This window comes from Phaethon lepturus, unplaced genomic scaffold, assembly GCF_000687285.1.
Source record: "Phaethon lepturus isolate BGI_N335 unplaced genomic scaffold, ASM68728v1 scaffold20802, whole genome shotgun sequence".
NCBI classification, from domain to species: Eukaryota; Metazoa; Chordata; class Aves; order Phaethontiformes; family Phaethontidae; genus Phaethon; species Phaethon lepturus.
Genome location: NW_010525824.1, coordinates 1,378 through 23,218, shown reverse-complemented (window position 1 = coordinate 23,218; position 21,841 = coordinate 1,378). Strand labels below are relative to the sequence as shown.

At 40.5% G+C, this 21,841-nt stretch overlaps 1 protein-coding gene across 1 annotated transcript; it reads right to left on the bottom strand.

Annotated features, from left to right (window-relative positions):
- Positions 1-298: 298 nt before the first annotated feature.
- On the bottom strand, positions 299-21,051 carry ZNF521 (zinc finger protein 521; the record flags this gene model as incomplete). The annotated part of the gene is made up of 3 exons (XM_010282883.1): positions 299-402; positions 16,831-20,220; positions 20,889-21,051. Coding segments are annotated over 3 exons (3,646 nt in total), but the record flags the coding sequence as incomplete, so codon positions are not given.
- Between the last annotated feature and the right edge of the window lie 790 nt (positions 21,052-21,841).

Sequence of the window (21,841 nt, the reverse complement as noted above, 5' to 3'; positions counted from 1 at the left end):
TTCATTAACCATTCCTGTTAGTTTGTTTTCAATAATGCAAAAATGATTAGAAGTTTAATTTGCTAATCACCTGTGTTTTGACTGGCAGTGGATATATAATTCTCTGCAGAAGTCTAAACTAGCCCTTGCAGAAAATAAAATATGCTAACGCTTTATCAAGTCTAATAATATGAATACAAAAATCAATCATGCCTGGGTTAATCATTGATGGATGCACAATTAATTTCTCCTTAACTCTGTTTAATTTTAGAAGCAATGATGATCATGAGTAAGAGAAATGGCTATCTGTCTTTGAGAAGTTTTAGTGCTTCACTTACCAATCATGTGGTTTGCAACATGAACTTGGATATCCCATTCATTGTAGAAAACCATCTGACATTTGATGCACTGGTAGGTCTTCTTCTAAAGAAACAAGGGTAGATAAAATTTACTGAAACATACAATTGGAACCATTTTATTATAACTCAAAATACTGAGTTCAAAGTGGTAATTTAAAGCTCTCCAGCAGTGTTTTCATTAAGGCTTAATTATTAATATTAAAAAGCAACACTGCAGTTCTGTAATACCTTTTATCTGGGTTTCCTGAAACTCTGTACAGATTGTTTTTTTTCAGCTTCCTACCTCCACGGACAGACCAGTATTGCTAAAACACCAGCTTTATATTCATGGAAGGCAGAATGCAATGAGGATATGTGGGATGTGATCCAAACAACACTGAAATAATCACGAATCCTTCACTTTATACCAATGGATTAGGACCACTACAGAACTGGGGAGAAGCCGGGAACAGAACACAGAAATCAGATATCTGCTTCTCCTTCATTCTCAACCGGGCTGCAGAATCTCCTCTGCACCATAGATTTTAAATGGTCCATCAGGTTGCCATCTTTCAAGGAGGGAAAAATCCCTGCTAGTCTGGACAAATGGTTACTGTATCCGGGCGGTTGCTTCAATATCTATTGGCAAGCCTGTACTAAAACTGGGAAGGCTGGCTGGAAACTAGCCAGAGAGCAATCCTTCCGGCCACATTAGATTGGGCCTGACTTACTTAAAAATCATGGTGTATCATTATAAACAAGGAAATGCATTACTCTGCTCTCTTTGGTGTGCGGGAAAAGTTTTTAATTTGTGTCTCAGTGTCTTTCACTTTTTTCACTTATTTCACATTTCTACAAGGTGTATCACTTGTCCAAGACATTTCAACATCCTAAGAATGTGATTTTATTTTCTCTTATTGTTTTTCTTGACCTGAATTGGCCAGAGATTTGATATTGGAAAGCATTGCTTTAAAAGTGAAAACTAAGAGTATATTCAAAATATATAGGAAGATTTTGGTTTTTCATCGTAAGACTTAAAATCTGCAGTTATCCAGGCATCTAATGAGACACGTCAGATTCATAAAATTATTCAACTGCATAATTGCAGTATCAAGGACTCAAGTCCTAAGGTAACAGTTCTGGAGAGCTCAGTTCTTGTTTTGAAGATGCAATGAAGGCAAGGTAAGCCCTGAACTGCCAAGGCAGTAACTCGAGAGACACGTATCTTTCTGTACAGCCACAGACAACTTGCCTACATCAGCAAAAAGAGAAAGAAAAATAAGAAAAACATACATTTTTTAAAGAATGTAAAGTCACAAAAAGCTGGCACAGATGTAGTAAATTGCAGATTTCATATATATTAGTTGGGGAAGAGTAGGGTTCACCGGATAATGTGCATCAAAAATACAGCCTGTCTTGTATATATTTAACTTCTGAAGAGTGTTATGCAGCTGGTGTTATCAATTGTATTTTTTTTAAAAAGGGGTTTTTTTTCCTGATTATGACTGGATTTGTTATCAGCATCTAAATTTAGATTCCCTGTCCCGGACAGATAAAGTGCCCATCCATTAAGTATGTGTCTACTTCAAGCCTGCAGGCAGGAATATAAAGACTTTTTCAATGTATCTCATTTTGCTTTACCAAGTTAACTGAAAAATTAGTGACTAATCAAAGTCAGTGCTGAAATTAAGTGTTCCTGTGGGCTCGTCTTTACAAATCTCCCATTGCTTCTCATACACAGAGGCTATTTTAATTTTCTTGATGGCAATAACAAAATGTGTTGCATTGCTTCTTGGTGGAAACAATCATAAGCCTTTTTTGCTGTTTTTCATTTAAATCAACTTTAGTTTTCTGAAATGTAACCAAGTTAAATCCTTATGCAGACAAACAAAATCAATGAGTACCCAGAAAACAAATCTGCTTTGACTTAGTTTTACAGTTATGATTTGTAAAGCCTGCTGTTTTAAAAGATACAACACCACTTCTTTTTTGTTGTGGTGACAATACTGGTAACAGTGGTAGAAATTCGGATTCAGTCTAAGGATTTCCTATTATATGTTGGTAAATTTAACCTTACTGCACTACATCTAGATCTATCAAAGACCTCTAAATAATGACAGTCACGATCAAAGATTTATTATGCTAAGCTCTTTACAAGATGCTTTTTGATGCTGACATATAGAACAACAATATTGCATAAATAACAATCACTCTTCCTTTTTTTAAAACATTGTTTCCCTTTAGAACTAGTTAGAAAATATTTCTTACTCCCTGATGACTGGCACTATATATTGTTTATTAGCATACCCCTAGCATTATTCCTGATATGTGACTTTGTTCAAAAACAAAGAAACATAAACCTAATGGCTGGTCTTTTCTCTTGTTAGCACAGTAACACAGAGTGCATGTCAAGAATTGTTGGCAAAATTATGACTGATGTACATAATGACAACACATGTAAAGGTTGCAGTTTTTTTGAAGTCTAATGCCAAAAAACAAACTAATTTGACAACCACAAAAAAAAAAAATTACTAGCACTTACTAGCCTCTTCAGAATGATCTGACATATTTGCAGAATCACACACAGAGGTTTTCTTTTATCATGAAGGGAAGAATGTTTTTGTGATTGCTGCTTGATCAAACACTAGTTCTTTTTTGTTTCCAAACATATTCTAAAATGTTGACATCAACTTTTATTAGCTCAACACACAGTCATCTGAAAGTGCCTAAACTTGTGCGTGGTTAAGTTTTTATTTTAAAGGCAAACTCAGTAAATTCCATTTACTTGTAGATTTTCAAAGTGATCAAACCCAGTCATTTTCACACCACACTGAACAAAACCCACATACTTATTTCCATATGTTTTGCATTCTAAGGAAGTCTTTTTTCACTGCAAGTTACATCTTGGTCTCACAAGCTTTGTCAGAACCACGGGACTCGTAACTTCTCACAGGAGCTCCTGATGAGCTTCATGGCTGGTCCCAACACCCTACTGGGGTGAGATCCACCAGGAGACCCAGCCCCTCCTCACTCTATGTTCCCATAAAGTGGAAACATGGGGGACTAAGACAGAAACGAGCCCTGGGGTTTTGCAGCTGCATGTCCCTTGCCTGGAAGAAGCCTTGCAGCACTTGTGTTGCACAGCACAGAAGAAAAACTGGGACGTGACTCAAGGAGGCATTTGAAACTCTCTTGAGTGTCTCCAGCCCTTTGCCATACAAGATGGCTCCACAGAGGGAGAAGTGCGGGGCTGTGACAGCCATCCTTGCTTTGTCTCACTGCAAATGCTTGCAGCGAGGAACCCGGCTGAGCTCTTTGCCCTTCTGCCAGAGCCACCTGTGCCTACGGAGGACTCAGCAGGACGGAGTGGGCACCCAGGCCTTGCTGCTCCAGCTCACAGCCCAGGGCGTATCAGCTCCACACAATGACGAAGGGTGGGCAGCTGGGGGCATTTACACCCTAACCTGCCATCACTGCATTTGCCAGGACACCTGCCAGCCTCCTGAGAGAGACAGAAACGTGGCAACGTTCTCATTCTCTCCTCCAGACACAAGAACAAGCTGACGCACATTTCTCGTTACAGAGTAATTTTATACCAGCAAAGGTGCGCCGCAGAAGACCTTTAGCAGTGCATTTCCATATGGACTCGGGCAGGACCAGTATGGTATCTGGAGAAGCCGTACTGTGCTCTAAACTGTACCTTGTTGCAAAACTTCCAAAAATTTGTTCCAGAGAGCAACACATACATTATCAGATGGGATTAAGAAAATGGTTTAACTTTTTCTTTTATTTCTCATATTATTGTGGCCTCATCTTTGCAATAAACAAGCCCACAATCCTTCACTTAACCCCCTCCTGTCAAGAACCTAAGTGCCAACATGCTGAGTGTAAATCTGAGGTCCAAGTCATTCCTGGGCCCTTCAAAATTGTTGTAGAAGAGTAACTACTTGGCCTAGGTGTCTCACAAGAGCACTGGGAAATCTGGTTGCCTCTTGCATTCCTGTCTGTTTGTGTTCCTGTTTTCAGAACCAATGTAAAGCCTTCCAGCATGCAAAGCTTCTCTGTGACTGCATTTCATGAGCTTTGGACTGGGCCTTCAACCCATGCAGAGCATATGCACGTGTCTCTCTAACCTTTTGAATAATTAATGTAACCTAGACCTTTAATTATTGTCCTGATCTCCACTTGTCACTTTGCAGTTTTCAGAATTTCCTTTCTATAAAGGTGCCCAAAGTGTCCACGTCATGTCAAATGAGGTTTTGCTGCTTTTATAAATGGCCCAAGAATATGGTCTTTCAATTGGTACTTCAGTGCTGTGTCCAGAATTTTATTTGTGTTTATAAACACTCTACTAGAGGATTTACAGTTCTATTCAGAAGTGCTTCAGGAGTATGCAGAAGATCCTCCTGTGTAGCCTTCTGTGCCCTCTGACTGTCTGAGGTATCCATGCATTCTTCTTTTTCTACTCCCTAGCCTCATTATATTACTTGAAAATGAACTGCATATGCTACTTATCTGCCCATGCTCCACCTCCTTGTCAAAGTCATTCAAAATTTTATCACCTGCCTATTTTGTTCTGACATTTCCCCAGTTCTGTACTATCAGGGAATTTCATCAGCTTACTACTTATTCTTTCTTCCAGACTCCTGATATGCTGCATAAATTCAACAAAATTGGTGCAAATAATGATTCTTCAGGCTTTCCATTATTCACACCCCTCCAACCTAACCTGCTTCAATTCACAAGACTCATATGCTTTCCATACCCAAGTTAGTGTTTCTTTTCTTTTTTAATCAAACAAAGTATCTCTCCCTATGCCATACTTACTCACCCAACAGATTAGTCTTTTGTGCTATACCGTTTCAAAAGCTCTGCTAAAATCCTGGTAAATCATGTTTATAGGCTTCTCTGTCAGCACTTGTGGCTACTCTCTCAAAATACTCTTTATTGAAAATTTTAGGCATGATCCTCCCTTTGTGAATCTTTGCCCTCTATCCTTCATTAAATCCAAAGTTTCTAGGTGTTCTTCTGTCATGTCTTTGATTAGCCTTTCTCTTATGTTCCTCACTGTTTCAATCAAGCTCACAAACCAGTAATTTCATGCATAATCCTTACATCCCCTGTTAAATGTGTGTTTAGTAGCCTTTTCCCAGGCTGTTGATACCTCTTCTTAAAAGGCTGTTAATTTATCTGCTGAATGTTTCCTTTTATCTTCAGCTCCTTTCTCTAAGAATTTTGGGATGGATATTTTTCTCTGTTTGTAAGTCACTTTTTGTATACTATATTCCATTAAATTACACCTAAGCTATACTTAATTCTTCTCCATAGGGAGGATACGCCACAAGCTCCACAGCAAAGCATTTTTTTCAACAGTATTCATTTCCTTGATTACATATACCATTTCTGGGGCTCCTGTATACCCCTTTTAACTGAATACTTGTTCCTTATACGAAATAACGAAAAGTATGTCTTATAGCTTCTCATGCAGTGTGACTACAGTCTCTCAGGCTCGCAGGCATCTCTGGTTTATTGTATACTCCCGTCACACCTCTCTTGCATGTACTACTAAAAATGGTTTTGACATGTACCTGTTAACCTACCAATAACCTCCAGTTTACACCTAGGTACATTATGTACCCTTGTCACTCCAGCAAAGGAGACTTTCAAGGCTTTTTCCACTCAGTTTCAGCACAGACCGAGGGTATGGATCAATGAGACAGCTCAGACAACCTGCTGCTGCCAAAAGAGAGCAATGCCACACCTCCCACATCCTCAAATTCCCCTCTCCCAGACCACTCATTCACTCACAGTTTCCCTCACATTAAATCCAGAGTGGAGCTAATTCAACCTGTTAAACCAACAGAAAGGTAACCTGACAAGGGGAAGTGAATAGCTTCCAACAAACCACATGCAAAACCCAGTTAAAACTTGCACACTACCTACAGCAACTTGCCAGTGCTAACTCCTAATGCTGCCAGCTGATTTTTTACATCATTATTTCAAGCATTTGTAGCGTGCTTGGCCCTGCATAAGGCACAAGAGCAACCACGGTCCCAGCTTATTTGTCCATTTAGCCATTTTTCATCATAGCTGAGATTATTTTTGACAGTACCTTAATTGAGGATTTCTTTTCTATCTTCCTGGATGCTTATTTTGTCAACCTTAAGCTCTAAAAAAACTAAGCATATGTTAGCCAGTTTCCCTGCATAGTTAGCTATTTATCTTGCTTATGGGGCACTGTCATCCTGCATTTTTTTTGAACTGACTAATTGCTAACTCTTCTCATTGCACACACAATACCCTTTAATTAGTATTTCCGGATTGCTTTTAGAAACATGTTCATAACGATTTTATGAGGATTTTTCTATTCTTCTGCTTTTGTTTATCAGGGTCTTAAGTTTAACAGGATCTCAATTTTAACAGGGTCTGAGTGCACATGCCTAGAGACAGAATACAATCAATCCCATAAGGTAAGCAAAACAAAAAATGGAGAAAAACATTACTTTTTCTAATTTCTTTCATTATGGCTACTTATTGCTTTAATACACAAAAAGCACTGAGGCAGAAGTACAAATGTTCATTCTCGCAGTCCTTCCTTCTCTACTTTGCTTCAAGTCTGGGTCTGCTGTTCTGTCTTTCACCTTTACATTCTGGATTCTGCATTTAATCACATCTGTCTTAAACGTCTCTTAGTTACAAACCTTTCCTTCCCCCGGCTGATGAAGTGCATTAGCTTGCAATGTCTCACCTCCCCACACAGAAAGAACTACATCTTGCAAATTTAAAAACTGCATCTCTTCCCTTCAAGCTCTCTAATACTTTAAATCTCTCTAGGTCTTTGAAACTCAGTAGTGAAGTGAGGTACCTGTCAGAAAAAGTGACTCTAAAACCTGGCAGCACGTGGCTGTATATTTATTTTCTCTCAATTACTTCATATCAGGTTTACATAGTTTATGCATACAAACAGCTCTAAGTACTGTGGATTTGATTTGGGATCTGAAAAACAAATACAATTCTGTCTGCCTTTCTATCCTAGGGCCTGATCCTGGGTGAGGCTGAGCCTCTGAGCACTGCAAGTGTATGTATGTGCTGAACAGTGCTCAGGAATCTGGGTCTGACTGTATCAGCAACCGAATTTCTGTCAGCATCCCCACCTCCTTCTGTCTCCTTACATTGCACTTAAAAACAAAGCAAGCTGCCAACCTGAGACCCTCTGAAGCCAGAGAGCTGCTAACCCATCAAGAGGCATCCTAACATTCAGCATCTCGGTATCAGAGCAGTTGTGTGGCTACGGACATTAAGGAGAAACCACAATCAAGACTGCACTGACAATTTTGCAGATGACGTGGCATCAAAGCACAGGCAGCAGAGCATGACTTGGCAGGTCTGAGATGTAAAAAGCTGATATTCTTAGTAAGTTGATTGATTGATAGACTTTTTTCTTTTTAAAGTTGCTTTTTTCCCTTTGTTTTAAAAAAAGGCATACTGAGACAGACTGTCATTCAATAAAGCCACTACTTTCTTCACCAACAATCAGCAACAGATGTAGCCCAATAAAATTAATAGTTTGCAAGTAGGCACAAGAGAATACTCTTTTGTCTCTTTTCTCCATCACAAATTTTGTAAAAGCTCTCTGGATTTTAACAAAAAGGCAAAATCAAGGGCTTTTTATATACCTTATTTTGTTTGAATTAAACACTAAAACCACTTTTGTCCCACACTATGGAAAAATAATGCTGATTAATTTCACTTTCCAAAATGTGACTCAGGACCCTCCCCCTACCCTTAACTGTCCACTTTCAACTCAGCCTTTATTCCTGGGATATTACTTACCAAGATAATTTAATCCTACAGAATAGAACTTGTGCCCAAAAATATGCAACATTAATATTAATGTACAAACAGAAATATATTACTCATACATAATATATAAGAAATTAATTTTCATTGAAGTATCAGGAGAAGGATTAAACCCCTTAGATCCTTCTCATGCAATTAGCTCTGCACTTGGGGAAGTCAATGGGACTTCACAAATGACGGCTTCACATGGTAACACTGGTAAGACTGAGTTTTTACAAAGGCTTGCCTACACTACGAAACGCGCTACAAACAGAGTTCTACAATCATACTGCTTTAGTTATAGTACTACCCTGTACGGATACTCTTAGGCCACATCAATGTTAACAAATATACTGGTAGCATCTGAGCTGGCACACAGCTGCTGACATTGCAATGATGCTTGACTGAGTGCCCAGTTGGAAAACCCTCCGCTGGGGCAGCGCAGCTGCCCAAGGAAGTGATGTACCAGCAAAACAAGCACTCCACTGAGCCAGTCGTCAACTCTATCCACAGTCGTTTGTGTCATTTTTCCTGTGAAGACATACTTGCTTTCCTCTAAGAGAATTAAGGGAACTTCCCAGAATTCCCTCTGTCCCATTTAATAATCTTTTACTTTCACATTACTTAAAATTCCAGCAGTTCCTCTTAGGTACATTCTGCAATAGGCTCACTTACTTTTGCATGGGGCTTCAGTCTACCATTTCCGTATCAGAAAAAAAGAGATTGCAGAATTTGTTTCAAAAGCATAATGTCATATTTCTAGGTTTGCAGGACTTCAACCACCACCACATGGACTATCAGCTGTGAAGTAGGGAACATAAGAAAACTGAGTAGTTATGGTTAAGAGATAATTCAGGAAAATCATCAGGTGATGCAGACATTCCCTGAGTAGGCCTATGAAAGAAGCACCAAGCAGCAGAACAGGAACACTTGCAAGCTGGCCACTGTCAGTGATGGTTGCAAGGTTTTCGTATGCAGCCAGTCACGTTCCTAGAGTTTGGCACTGAAGCTATTCCAGCCATCAGAGCAGAAACCAAAGAGAGGACTGCTGAAGCAGTGGGAAAACAAGGATGAAAGGAAATCTGGAAGTCTGGAGTCTCTGATCATTCTTTCTTGGTGAAGCACCTCATTTCCTATCAGAAAATGTAGAGAAAAAGAGGTGGCCTTCCAGATATGAAAAGCCATTAGGTATGCCTTTTAGCACAGAATGTTGAATCTGGATAATAGGTATGAAACAGAGGAAGTCCATCCCACACTGGATACCAAAACTATGGAAGCATGACTGAAGGGGACAAATAACCTCCTTCTCTCCTACCTCTCACCTTGGTTTTGAGTACACAAGCCGCAAGCAACTTTTAAATGTCTGTATTTGTAAGTGGTTGTATTTTTAAGTCACTCTTCAGAGGCGTTTCACAGACATTACAAATGATCAATGAATGCATGTGAGGTTTTCATCTTCAGGAATTCAGGCCTCTAATAAAAACTGCAGGCAGGGGAGTTTTTTTTGTAGATTTTGCACATTGTTACTGGCAGGACTGTACCAAGATGCTCAGTATCAGGAGAGGCCCTATCCTTTTATCTCCTGACTTACGAACCCATATACTAGCAATAAAGGTTTAACCACCAAGGAAGAACAGGATAACATCAACATACACTTGGTAGGTAGGCCAAAAGGATGGTGGAAATCACAGAATGGTTAAGGTTGATCTCTGGCGGTCATCTGGTAAAGCTCCCCTGCTCAAGCAGAGCCACCTACAGCTGGTTGCCCAGGATCATGTCCAGATAGCTTGTGAATATCTCAAAGGATACACAACCTCTCTGGGCAACCTGTGCCAGTGCTTGGTCACTCTCGCAGTAGAAGTGTTTCCTGATGTTCAGAGGGAGCCTCCTGTGTGTCAGTTTTTGCCCACTGCCTCTTGTCCTGAAATGTCCCATGGTGAGGACAGATGTTAGCAGGAGACACACTTCTGCTGTTATTGTCTACAGGTTATATTTTATACAATAATTTGTATATACAATGCAGTAAATAGAATAAATGAAAGATGGGTTTGGCAGGAGGAAAAAGTAACTAAGGGTTTTTTTGAACTATCAGGTGTCACACAGCTATGGGAAGTCAAAGACGAGGACCCTTTAATAAGATACTACATATCAGGTCGTTCATTTATGTTCATTTTGTACAACTTCGTGAAACAAGCAGTACTGAGGCTACCCATCCATTTTAAATTAATAGTTAGCCCATTTTATTTCCCTGATGACAGAGTAACAAATTTGGGCATTATGTTTGTTGTATGAGACAAATAATACACACATTACATATAAAAACTTTATTGAGTAGTGAAAAAAAACACTTCTCAAAACATTTACGGTCTGTGAGCACCACAAAGAACAGATCATTGTTTCTTATAGCTTCATTTCTTGTGACTGATTGACTTTTGCATAAAAAACAGGTGTAAACTTCAGTTAAAGCCATCTTCCTGGTTTGGATTGCTAAAAGGTCTCTTTCCTGTCTGGATTCTATCACCTGCTGGGTGACCTCTCTTCCCAAACCTTGTAACAACTTTATAGGGCTTGAGATTCCTACTCATCTATGAAGTTTTTCTTGAAACTGGTCAAGAGTAGTCCAAAAGTAAGAGGGGGAAGAGAAAGAACTCTCTAGCAAACCAGCAAAGAGAGAACATGCCATGATTTCCCATGTCTTGCTCATCAAAATAGTCAGGCCAGAAAACCAGGGGAAATTGGGAAATTTCTTCTTGTTTCTACCCAATTCTGAGGTCAGAATACACATACTCATCACTATTCTGATTTTCCACTGGGGCTGTGCAGAAGCGAAACAGTGGCATGCAACCCTGGTCACTTGGCCAGCAGATACATGTACAGGGAAATCCCCATGAAGGCAGCAGGCTGCACAGCTGACCTGCTAGAGTATACACCTCAAGATGTTTTGTCTCATAAACCTTTGTTGACTCTACATTTGACCTCACTAGAGATGCTTGAGGTCTTCATCCACGTTACTGTGTCCCTCTCTGGTTCTTCCACCTTTCTTCAAGCAGCCATTACCCCCCACTGCATTGTTTCATGGAAATCTTGGTTTGGTGCTATTGAAAACTTTGGAGAACACATTATCCTTTCTTCCTCTCATGCAAAGTTTTCCACAGGTGTGAAGAAGATGACTTTCCAAATTTGCCATCTGAAGCCTCTGACAAATAACAAGACAGACAAAGTGCATTAGATTTTAATGATCCGTGGACAGGAAACTAAGAAAACTGACTAGAATTATCCCTCTTGCTGCTGTTCAGCAGCTCCCAGCCAACATATGGCCTTCCTTTCACAGACTGAATTCATGGTGTGTGTGAGGAAGCAGGAAGTTTGCTGCTTAACTTTGTTAGGATTTACAGCAACAGGATAATAAATAACACCATCCTTGTTAAAGTCAGAGAGGACTCTGTCTGATAGTTCACCACTGAAAGTGTGAAGGAGAAAGAGGGGAGGGGAGGGGAGGAGGAGAGGAGAGAGGAGAGAGGAGAGAGGAGAGAGGAGAGGAGAGAGAAGAGAAATGCTTAAGCCTGTATCTTGTCAGCCAGTCCATGGCACTGGTACTACCAGAAATTAAAGCATTGTGTAATGTGAAGGTGGTCTGCTGCGGCAAGAAAAAAAGGGTAGCCCTTCTTAAGAATATATATGGTCACATCTTAAACAATATCTTCCTGAAAACAATGTCAAAATGATGCAAGAAGACAAAAATGGTATTTTTAGTGAGCTCATTCTGAAACTCCAGAAGCAGAAAATATGTTTGCCACAGATTAGTTCCACAAACTATTTCAAAGCCAAATCTTTGTGCCAGCAACAAACCTTCTTTACCTTTTCTGTCCCCAAAGCCAAAATCCAGCATGAAAATCACTTGTTCTGGGCCTGGATTCACTGACAGGGAACACAAGGCACTACTTCTTATGTTTACATTACAATTTTATGTGCTGATTGATAAAAAATCCTGTAGTCAGAATGATCAGCTTGGATTGCTGATGAGGAACATTATTTTATTAATTGAAATTTTTGTATTTCAATTAAATGTATGACTATTGATTTCAGTGCATTTTTTTCAGTTAAAAGCACAGTGATTTATGTTGCTAAAATGCTACTGCCTGCCCTGCCAAAAGCATGCATCTGGGAACATTTCTGGGTTGCTCACAGTCTTTTCTCTCTTCTTTCTGCCTCTGACTGCCAGTGCATGCTGTTGAAACAAACCAGCTACTTCAAAAGGCAGTTCCTGTTTTCTGTCTTTGTGAGTCTGACTGTTTTGAGAAGTAGGGAAGAATAGTAAAGAAGAAAGGTAGATTCAGGACCCATGAATAAAAATGAAAAAAATGTAATAATAAAACAGTACACCTACCTGAGCTCCATTCTTTCTCCCAGGGTGATACCATTTCTGGATTCATCTGAGGTCGAAAAAGTTGAGTTTCAAGGAGCCACCAGCTCTCTGCAGCATGTGAATTTTGTGACCCTGTCTCCACAAGCTCATTGTCAGCCTGCACTTTCATAGCTCCTTCCAGAACGGTGCTGTGATGTGCCTAGTGTCCCCTGTTGTGACATGCCCATCCTGGCATACAGCTCTGCACAACCACAACAGGACAAAAGACCCACACTTATGCTGTTCTGCAGCTGGTGTGGCAGTTGATGGTTCTCTCCTTTGTCCAGCACTTCTGATACTCTCTGCTGTAGTGAGTTTCCGCAAGTCTTTTGCAACACCTAATCGAGCATCTTTATTCCTGCAGTGATCTGGCAGTGTACTTGCACTGCTCCTTCTCTTCTCAGGACCAAAAAACCCAGAGTGTTCTTGTATCATTAATGAAGGACTGTCTGCATTGCCACAGGTAATACAGTACTCACATGAGCTTCACATTCATGGAACAAAGTGACATATAACTTAAGCTACTTACAGAAGCAATTATGCTTGCTGAGCGCCTACTCTGGAAGTTACCAACAGGACCCCAAACTGAGCGCAGTTGCACATATGGATACACTAGCATAAGATAGGAAGTATCAGTAAACTGTTGGTGTAAGCTGGAGTCCACTCCCTCCTCCCCTGCCAGCTAAGCAATTAACAGTATAATTATTATTGTACAGTTACGCTGGTATGATTCTGCATGTAGAGAAGTCGTGAAGCTCAAGAAGTGAGGGCACATCTTCTGCTGAGTCAAGAGTTCTCTCATTAGGTGCATGACAGCACATTAAGGAGCAGCAGGAGAAGCAAGGCCACACAGGTTTTCTTGAACACTGCTTTTCATCTTCCAAGTGCATTGCAAAAAATATATTGCAGTTAAGCATGGAAACACACTTTTCAGGAACTATCAATCTTATTTTCTCAATAAGGAAAATGATGCAGAGACGTTCAAGTGGAATTGTCCAAGTCAACAAAGCAAATGAGTGACAGAAAAAGGACTAATGTCTAGTTCCGAATTCACTATCATACCAGACCTTGTTCTCCACTTTTAAATATTAGCTATCACCAAGACTATTACCCTAGCCTAACAGTGTGCTTGCAATAATTCAAGATCTTTACAAGAAATCTACAACCTGAATTCAGCACCTCATTAAGCTCACAGAGTAAGTTACAGACTTACTAGCACTCATTCAGTAGCCTGCTACTCACAATCTGCCTGTTTAAGTCTGATAGCTTATGGGTACTAGATTCAGCAGTATGATGAGGCTTAATGAGTTCTGGCCTGTTCCTTGCAGTGTTATAACTGATGATGAGCACTGCCCATCATTTCCCATCCCAACTGAAAGGTAACTTTCAGTGAAGATGATTCAGGTCAACATGTTTCACTTAGCAAACAGGGTGAGCTCAGCAGGTGATAGCTCAGCTGATGACATTATACTGTGCTAAGGTAATTGCAGCCTATCACGTTACTGAGTACAAGATAAAAAGGGAAGTTTTCTAGTTCAATCATGAGAATACTTGGCAAAGAAGCCAGAAGTGCTGTTTTTTAGTGTCATCTTTTATCTTAAAAAGATATTTTCTAGTACATTTACCATAGTACTCTATTAGTGAGTAACAAAGGCTATTCAGCATTATTAATGGTCTGAACAACTAGTCTCCATAATTTTCTTGCCTCAGGAATGAAATGTTCTTTATATAAAGGCTGGACTCTCAAGCCACATGATTCTCAATAATGCAAATGAAACTTTCACTACTTAATATTATGACTTTTTTTTGTTGAAAATTTTCCCAAAATAGCATGTTTAAGTAGCCATCTTCAACATCCCATTCAATGCAAGAAATATCCTTCCAGTGGAGCAGCAAAGCCACTGACTAATAACAAATCTTAGAAATCCAATTTTTTTTTACTGTTTGTGTTATATGCTTATGTTTTCATTTCCCTCAGCCTGGACATCCAATCTATGGTGTTAAACATTTGTATTACCACTTTCAATTTTGATTCTCATTGCTATAATACTTGCATCCCTACAATTTGAAACCAGTAATATCTGTTAAAAAAATAAATTATCTTTCAGGATTTTACAAACATGCATTTATGGTTTCCAGAAGTACTGATGCTCTATCAGGAACTTGATAGCTTTGTGCTTCCCATGAGAAAAGAATCTGAAAGTCTAGGTTACTTCTGTGGAGACTAGAACTATAGACACTGAAAATCAGTTTACATGCTCTGAATGGGCGCGGAGAGGAAACGGTGATTCGAAAGCAGGAAAACGCTGTTCACAAATCTTGCTGTAGTTTAAAAGGCTTTTTCATCTTAAGTACTTTTCTAAGAGAAAAATGGAAAAGAGTAAGAAAAGGAACATGATGCCAATCAGAAGACGACGTAAGAATTCTGATTATACCTGATCCAAGTACAAGAAGATTCACTGATGGTACTGAAGGTAACTGACCTTTTATCATCACAAAGGATCCCCAAATTTCTTTTCGTCTAGTTTACAAGCGAGAGAAAGACAAATGGTAACATCTTATCGTGAAAAGTGTCTTAACATGTACGATTTTGATTGTGCTTGAGGTAGCAGGAATTGGCTTCCAACATGACTGTGAAGAGAGATTTCAAGTAGTCACTTGGAGAAAGATGACAGACAGTCAGGATGACTGAATTTATCAAAAACATATCGCTGGTAATCCTGTGGTTCTCACTCAGCAGCAGTAGTACAGGACCATCAACATTCTGAACCACACCTAATGAGAGCCACTCCTTTTCCCTCTTCTTTGAAAAGAAGGTTTTCCTTCGACCTGCGGTTCTCAGTCTAACAGCCCGCTCCTTCCATAAGCTCCACACCACATCCCTTTCCGCAAGTGTCCCCCACCACAGCCCGTTTTGCAAATTGGAGATGCGTAAGTCATGAAAGCATATGGCCCTTCCCTGGCAGATGCAGTCTGTCTGGTACTTCACCTTTGTCTCCCAGCTCCACTTCCCTCTTGGTGGCACTCCAAGACCCTGTGCTGCCTCAGTGGCCTTCTCCCAGCCTATCTCCAGTTACATTCTCCATAGCTCCACAAATACTTACTTCTTGGCCCACGTATCCTTATGTATCTTCCCTCCTCCCTCTCTGCCTCCCTCCTACCCTCCAGTTTGCACAACGCTGTTGGATGACAGGCTGAGAGATTTCTTACCCAACAGATGGGCTCACAAACAGGGAGTGAGGAAGGTGATGGGAGAGCAGCAGCTCCCTAGCCACAGGGTATCCATACACATTCACAGCAATGGGTTGCACCATGCTTGTACCATTACAGGATAAAAGCCTTCTTGAAAAAAAAGCTGTTATTTCTTATCATTTGTTTGTGCTGTGTTTTTAGACTTCCTGAATTACAAGGGGTCATTATGCAAGACACCATGCCTACAATATTAACCCTAAGTCATTCTATTGATAATATTTCTGAAGATAAAACAGATTCCCTTCTGTTGGTACATGACCCCCCTATCTTGCCGTATACAGGTGTTATTACTTGGTTACTGGTGACTGAGGAAGAAGATGAGATCTTTCAAGAGGTTGACCCTTTGGTTTTTTTCTGAAACATACATTTACTTCCTAAGTTATGCTGCATAAATGGGATTTCAATCATCAGGCACTAGGTGTTTCAGTGACATCAGAATGTTGTTCATCAGGAAAGGAAAGAAAAACACAAGGAATTTAATCCAAAGGACTGATTTCCCAATTTACCTTAGGCTAGTGTTGCACTTCTACTTAATCAAAATATGCTGTAAGAGGGGAAAATGAATGTCTACAACACAATTTACAAAAAAAACTCTTCCATTTGTTGCTCATAAATATTTTTTTAAAATCCACCCCTTATGCCAGAATTTTGGCTCACTGTATTCTGCTCCTCTGTCATTAATGCTCTCTGCCATAAGCACAACTCCTAGCTGGGGATTCCAATGCATACGGGAGCTAGGATAAGATTCCAGATCTCAGTTGTGCTGGCATGAAGATAGGTCTCCTCAGTGCTACAGAAGACAATATCCTAGGGAGACTGGAAATAGTCCTATTCCGCACAATTCAATCCAAGATGTAAGGCATACCAAGAAGCAAGTAATTGCTAGCTAATGGCTATGGATGGAAATGTAACATGGTTCAGCCTAAGCATTTCATGACAAGTGACAAGACAGCTTGAAAAAAGGGGGATTTTTTCCAAAAGGATGGAAGGTGTCAAGAGCAAAGAAAAAAGGGTTACCTCTTCAGTTTGGGAGGGGCTGATTCTGGGCATTGGAGATACTTGTGGTGTTTTCAGCTGTGTGCTGTTGCTGTCTGGAACAAGCTCTCTGTGGATTGACTGAATATGGTTTTGGAGTTCACTTTCTGATTCAAATTTAACATTGCAACTAGAACATCGAGTCTTCAGTCCCCCTGCCTTGCTTTTGTTCTCAATGGAACTCAAGTTCTCATTTTGGCCCATGCCTTGTCTGTTACTGCTTGAAGGGATGTTGACACTTGGACTACCACTTTTACTGAGATTAACACAGCTAGCACACAGACCATATGGCAGACCGTTGATGTCAAGTTTCACTAAATCCTGTTTTGAGCGGAATTCCTTCAGGCAAGAAGCACACTTGTACAGTTTCTGGAGATGCTGTGTGCGCCCCGTGGACTGCACGGCAGAACCGTTTCCAGTTTTCTGCATGTGGAACGTGCCGTGGATTTTCAGTTCCAGCGTGGAGGTCACTGTCTGCATGCACACCACACAGCGGAACCCCGTCAAAGAGTTCCTCAAGTCAGGGTGCATTTGGCAATGCTCTAAAAATTCCTCCTCGCTCTGGAGAGGCATCTTGCAAATCCTGCAGTTTCCAGTGTCCAGGCTCTTACTATGTGTGACCTTATGTTCAGTAAGAGTCAGAAGAGATGGAAACCGCTCGCCACAGATTGGGCACATATAATGTTTCACTGGTCCCAAGTGTGTCTGCATGTGCTCTCGAAGCCCGTTCTCAGAGAAGAATGTTCGAGAACACACATTACACTTGTAATTCCCTTTAATGAGTTCAGCCTTTTTCTTCACTATAGCACTTTCTCCAGGTCGAATGTTGTGGTCTCGAAGCTGGTGATTTTGCAGGAGAGTCTCCATGGTATAAGCTGCTCCACAAATGTCACAGCCATACATAGGCTCAGATGTGTCCACATCTTCTTCGCTGCCGTCGTGGCTGTTATGGGACTCCTGGCTATTTGTCAACAAGGTCTGGAGTTCCACTTCCTCCTTCTGAACCTGCTCAGATGCCCCATTTGTTCCACAGTTTGGAGTTTTTGTTTCAAAAACACAATGTTTCTCCCTTAAGTGCTTTTCCAGCAAGATGATAGCATGGAAAGCTTTACTGCAGAACTTGCAGTTGTACTTCTTGCTGTGTGTAGTAATGTGACACTGCAGCTCCACCTCCGTACCAAAGGACTCGCCACAGAAGATGCACTTGTGTACTTTGCCTTGGTTCTCCAGGTGGTTGTGTTTAACATGAAGCTGCAGGTCAGTCTCATTGCGGAAATCCCAGTTGCAAGACGTACATCTGTATACCTTCTTTTCATTGCTGTGCTTCACAGCCAAGTGTAGCTGTATGGAGACTTTGGAGTCAAAAACCTCTTGGCACAAGGTGCAGCGGAAGAACACAAAAGTATGCATGTCCAGTAGGTGCTTCTGCAAGTCATCCACAGAAGTGAACTGCTTGTCACAGCTTTCACAGATGTAGTAGGTTGAGGTGATCATGAAATGAATGGTAACATGCTTCAGCAGAGACTCCTGATTTGGAAATTCCTTGTTGCACTGAGGGCAGGTCAGTTTTGGCAGGACAGTGTCAAGATGTGTTTTTAAATGAGTCTGAAAACCGTCCAAGGAAGTATACTTAGCACCACACTGATTACAAATATATTCACCTGCAGGACGAGGAGGAGCACCTCCAACTGCCTGCATCATCTTTAAAGAAGTCTGCTCAATGGTTACAGGAGATAAGGGACTCATGGCTCTGGATTTTTTTCCATTGTGGATGTAATTCAGTGCCAAAGGAATGTTCTTATGGTTCTCCTTGATATGCTTGTTCAGTTTAAGAACGCTATTAAATATTGGAGAATTTGTACAGTAAGAACAAGAATACACTTCCACCACTGGATCTTTTGGGGTTCCAAGCACAGGGGAACCAAAACGGGAACTGCTAAGATCACAATGGACTTGTCTAATATGCTCTTCCAGAGAAGAATCTGTAAGAAATCCCATGTAGCAATGGGGACAAAAGAACGCATTACTGTCCTTAGCAGCAGGGTTGGCAAATCCATGAGAACATCGAATGTGCTCCTGAAGGGTGTTGAGGTCATTGAACACTTCAGAGCAGAAGTTGCACTGGTATACCATGGCAGGCATGGTAGAAACGATCAGTGCTGGATCCGGAGCTTCATGGACTTGCTTAAGATGTTCGTTCAGATTGTAGAGAGATGGCAATACCTCCAAACAGTACTGACAGATATGGGCTTGTTCGGGTTTATCTAAATGCATAGTTTTCAGATGTATCTGCAATACTGCAAGGCTGGAAAACAACTGTTTGTTGCAATAAATGCAGCTATAGGTAACTTTCGCCTGTTTACTTGAAGGACCAGTGATATCTGGCACTTGCTGAGCTGCCCGCTTCCTTCCACGGCCTTTTGGTATAGGGGGAGCCGTTTCCACCATTGTTGAACTATCCACCGAGAGGTTCGAATCTGGAGTGGTGCTAGAGACTGAGGTGTAGCCCACAGTTACCAAAGACGGGCTGTTGCTGTGGTTGCACGACTCTGGCTGCTGGTGACTGTCCATGTGGCTGTACAGCTCCTCCACAGTATGAAAGTTCTCAGAGCAAATGCTGCATGCATTCTTCTTCTCACCATTATGAGCCTGCTCCATGTGATTCATCAAAGACGTTTCCTCTACAAAGAGTTCATGACAGTAAACACACTGAAGAGCAGATCGGTCTTCATTAGGGGAACACTCAGGGTGACATTCTGCAATGTGCTTCTGAAGATCTTCAGGAAAATCAAAGCCTTCTTCGCACTGACTGCATTTCTGAGTGTCTTTCATTTTCCAGTCCTCCATCCGGGAAGCGGACTGGGACCCATCTTTGTTCCTCTCGTGAACCTGCATGTGACCATGCAGCGAACTAGATGAAAGGAATCCACGTCTACAAATGGCACACTTATATGGCTTGTTGGACGTATGAGTCTTTAAGTGAATTTTAAGATGATCACTCCTTGAGAACGCTGCATCACACTCACTGCAGTGATACTTCTTGTCTCCCGTATGAAGCTTTATGTGGCGGTCCCTGCTCCGTTTGTGTTTGAAGAGACGACTGCAATATGTGCATTTGAAAGGGAGCTTGTCGCTGTGACTTTGCTCATGGTGCTTTAAGTAGCTGAGGCGACTGAACGATTTGTCACAAAACTGGCATGGATAGGGCAAGCCTGGGCCTCCTTCCTCTTCACCAAAATCACAACCTTCTCCATGGCTCGGGGAAGTTTGGTCCTTGCTAGAAGGTGATGATGCTGGCCATGAGCAAGTGGGGTCATCCTCAACATCCACTCCATCTGAAATGAGAAAGAAACACGCCCACAAGCTTAATCCCTACAGTTCAAAGGAGATAGCAAACGCATATGAACAATGCAGATGTGCTATTCCTAAATAGTTACAACGTGCTAAACTCAGACTAGGGTATTTCTTATATCTGTATCTGACAGCTTCAAGACCACATTTATTTTTATCAGACTGTAAAACATTACAAGTTATTAAATAGTTCTGTGCCTATATTACCTTTTTATTGCTTTTTTATCATTTTTTCTCAGTTGCAGGATATGTATTATACATTGACAACTTTATTAAAATGCAGATTTTAATATATTTAATGTTTCTTTTGTATCCATTGTAAAATGATTTGCATATTATGTGAGCATCTGAAGAGTCAAAGGAAAGGAGAAAATATTACAGGAATGATTTAAAATTAATACAGGCAACTCACACGCCTAATATTTAATAAAAAGATTCCCCCTGCTTTGCTACAGGTGGTTTTTTTTTCCCTTGAAGTTGATTCTGAACACAGAAATCTTTTAAAGGCTGTTACTGAGAGAGACTTGGGTGTTATTCCAAACAATAATAGGAAAAATTACAGGGGAGGAACACGACAACAGTATGAACAGTGATGTTTTCTCCAATAAAATGCAACCAGATTTCTCCAATAACGATACAATTCAGTTACTGAAAGCTGGCAGCTGGATCATTAAATGTTCAAAACAAACCAACAAACCAACAGCCAGGATCAAGGAAAATGAGAAAGTTTCAAAAGTCAGATGTGAATGGCTTTTTTTTTTTTCCTTTTTAAGTTCAAGAGGTTGCCCACCATTTCTTCCTTTTTGCAAAGGCCTCAGCCAGCTGAACTTCCTTAGTCCGGCCGAACCTGTACTGTGAGGTGATCACAGACAAAGCGACTTGTAAAAAAACTGGAAACAGGAAAAATGATAAACGATTATGGTAAAAGCGGAAAGATTTACGAGTAATAAGGAAAAGACAAAACAGAAATGCTAGCCAGATAATAAACTGAACTAGTTATCCATGGTATTACCTCATCTCTAGACAGGGTGAGTTGTAACTATTTTTTTCAACAGATGTCCTGTACAGTTTTTGTATCTTTTGTTTTAAATGTAGATTACAACACTATGAGGATGATCATACTTCTCTTAAGCTAGAACTTCTTTAAAATATTAAAAGAATGCTTGAAAGACCACTCTAGATCAAATAATCCTTCTATTCCTTTCCAGGGGCGATGCTTGGGGGTTTTTTTCCTTTTAAAGGTAAAATTGACTACAGTAACAGTACAGAGAAAGACAGGATAAACCTCTTGAAAAATATCTTTCTTAAGGTAATCCTGCAAAGCAGTAAGTTTCTTAACATCTTCTGCCTTCTCTCAAGAAATTTACTACACCAACATAAAGGTTAGAGCTGGCCTATATTATGTAAACAAACTCCAAGCCTGCTTTCTTTAAGGTAACAAGATTTTACTAGATTATCAACCTCTTGCTTATCCACAGGAAACAGATGAGGATTCACTCCTTTCCTGCATCTAGAAACTGATGACAACGCCATCTCACTATCAATGCCAGATGGCAACCATCTAACTCTGAGAAAACAACCAAACACCATTGCTGGATGCCTGCCCACTGACACAATGCTTTTCAGGATAAGTTGGAAACTG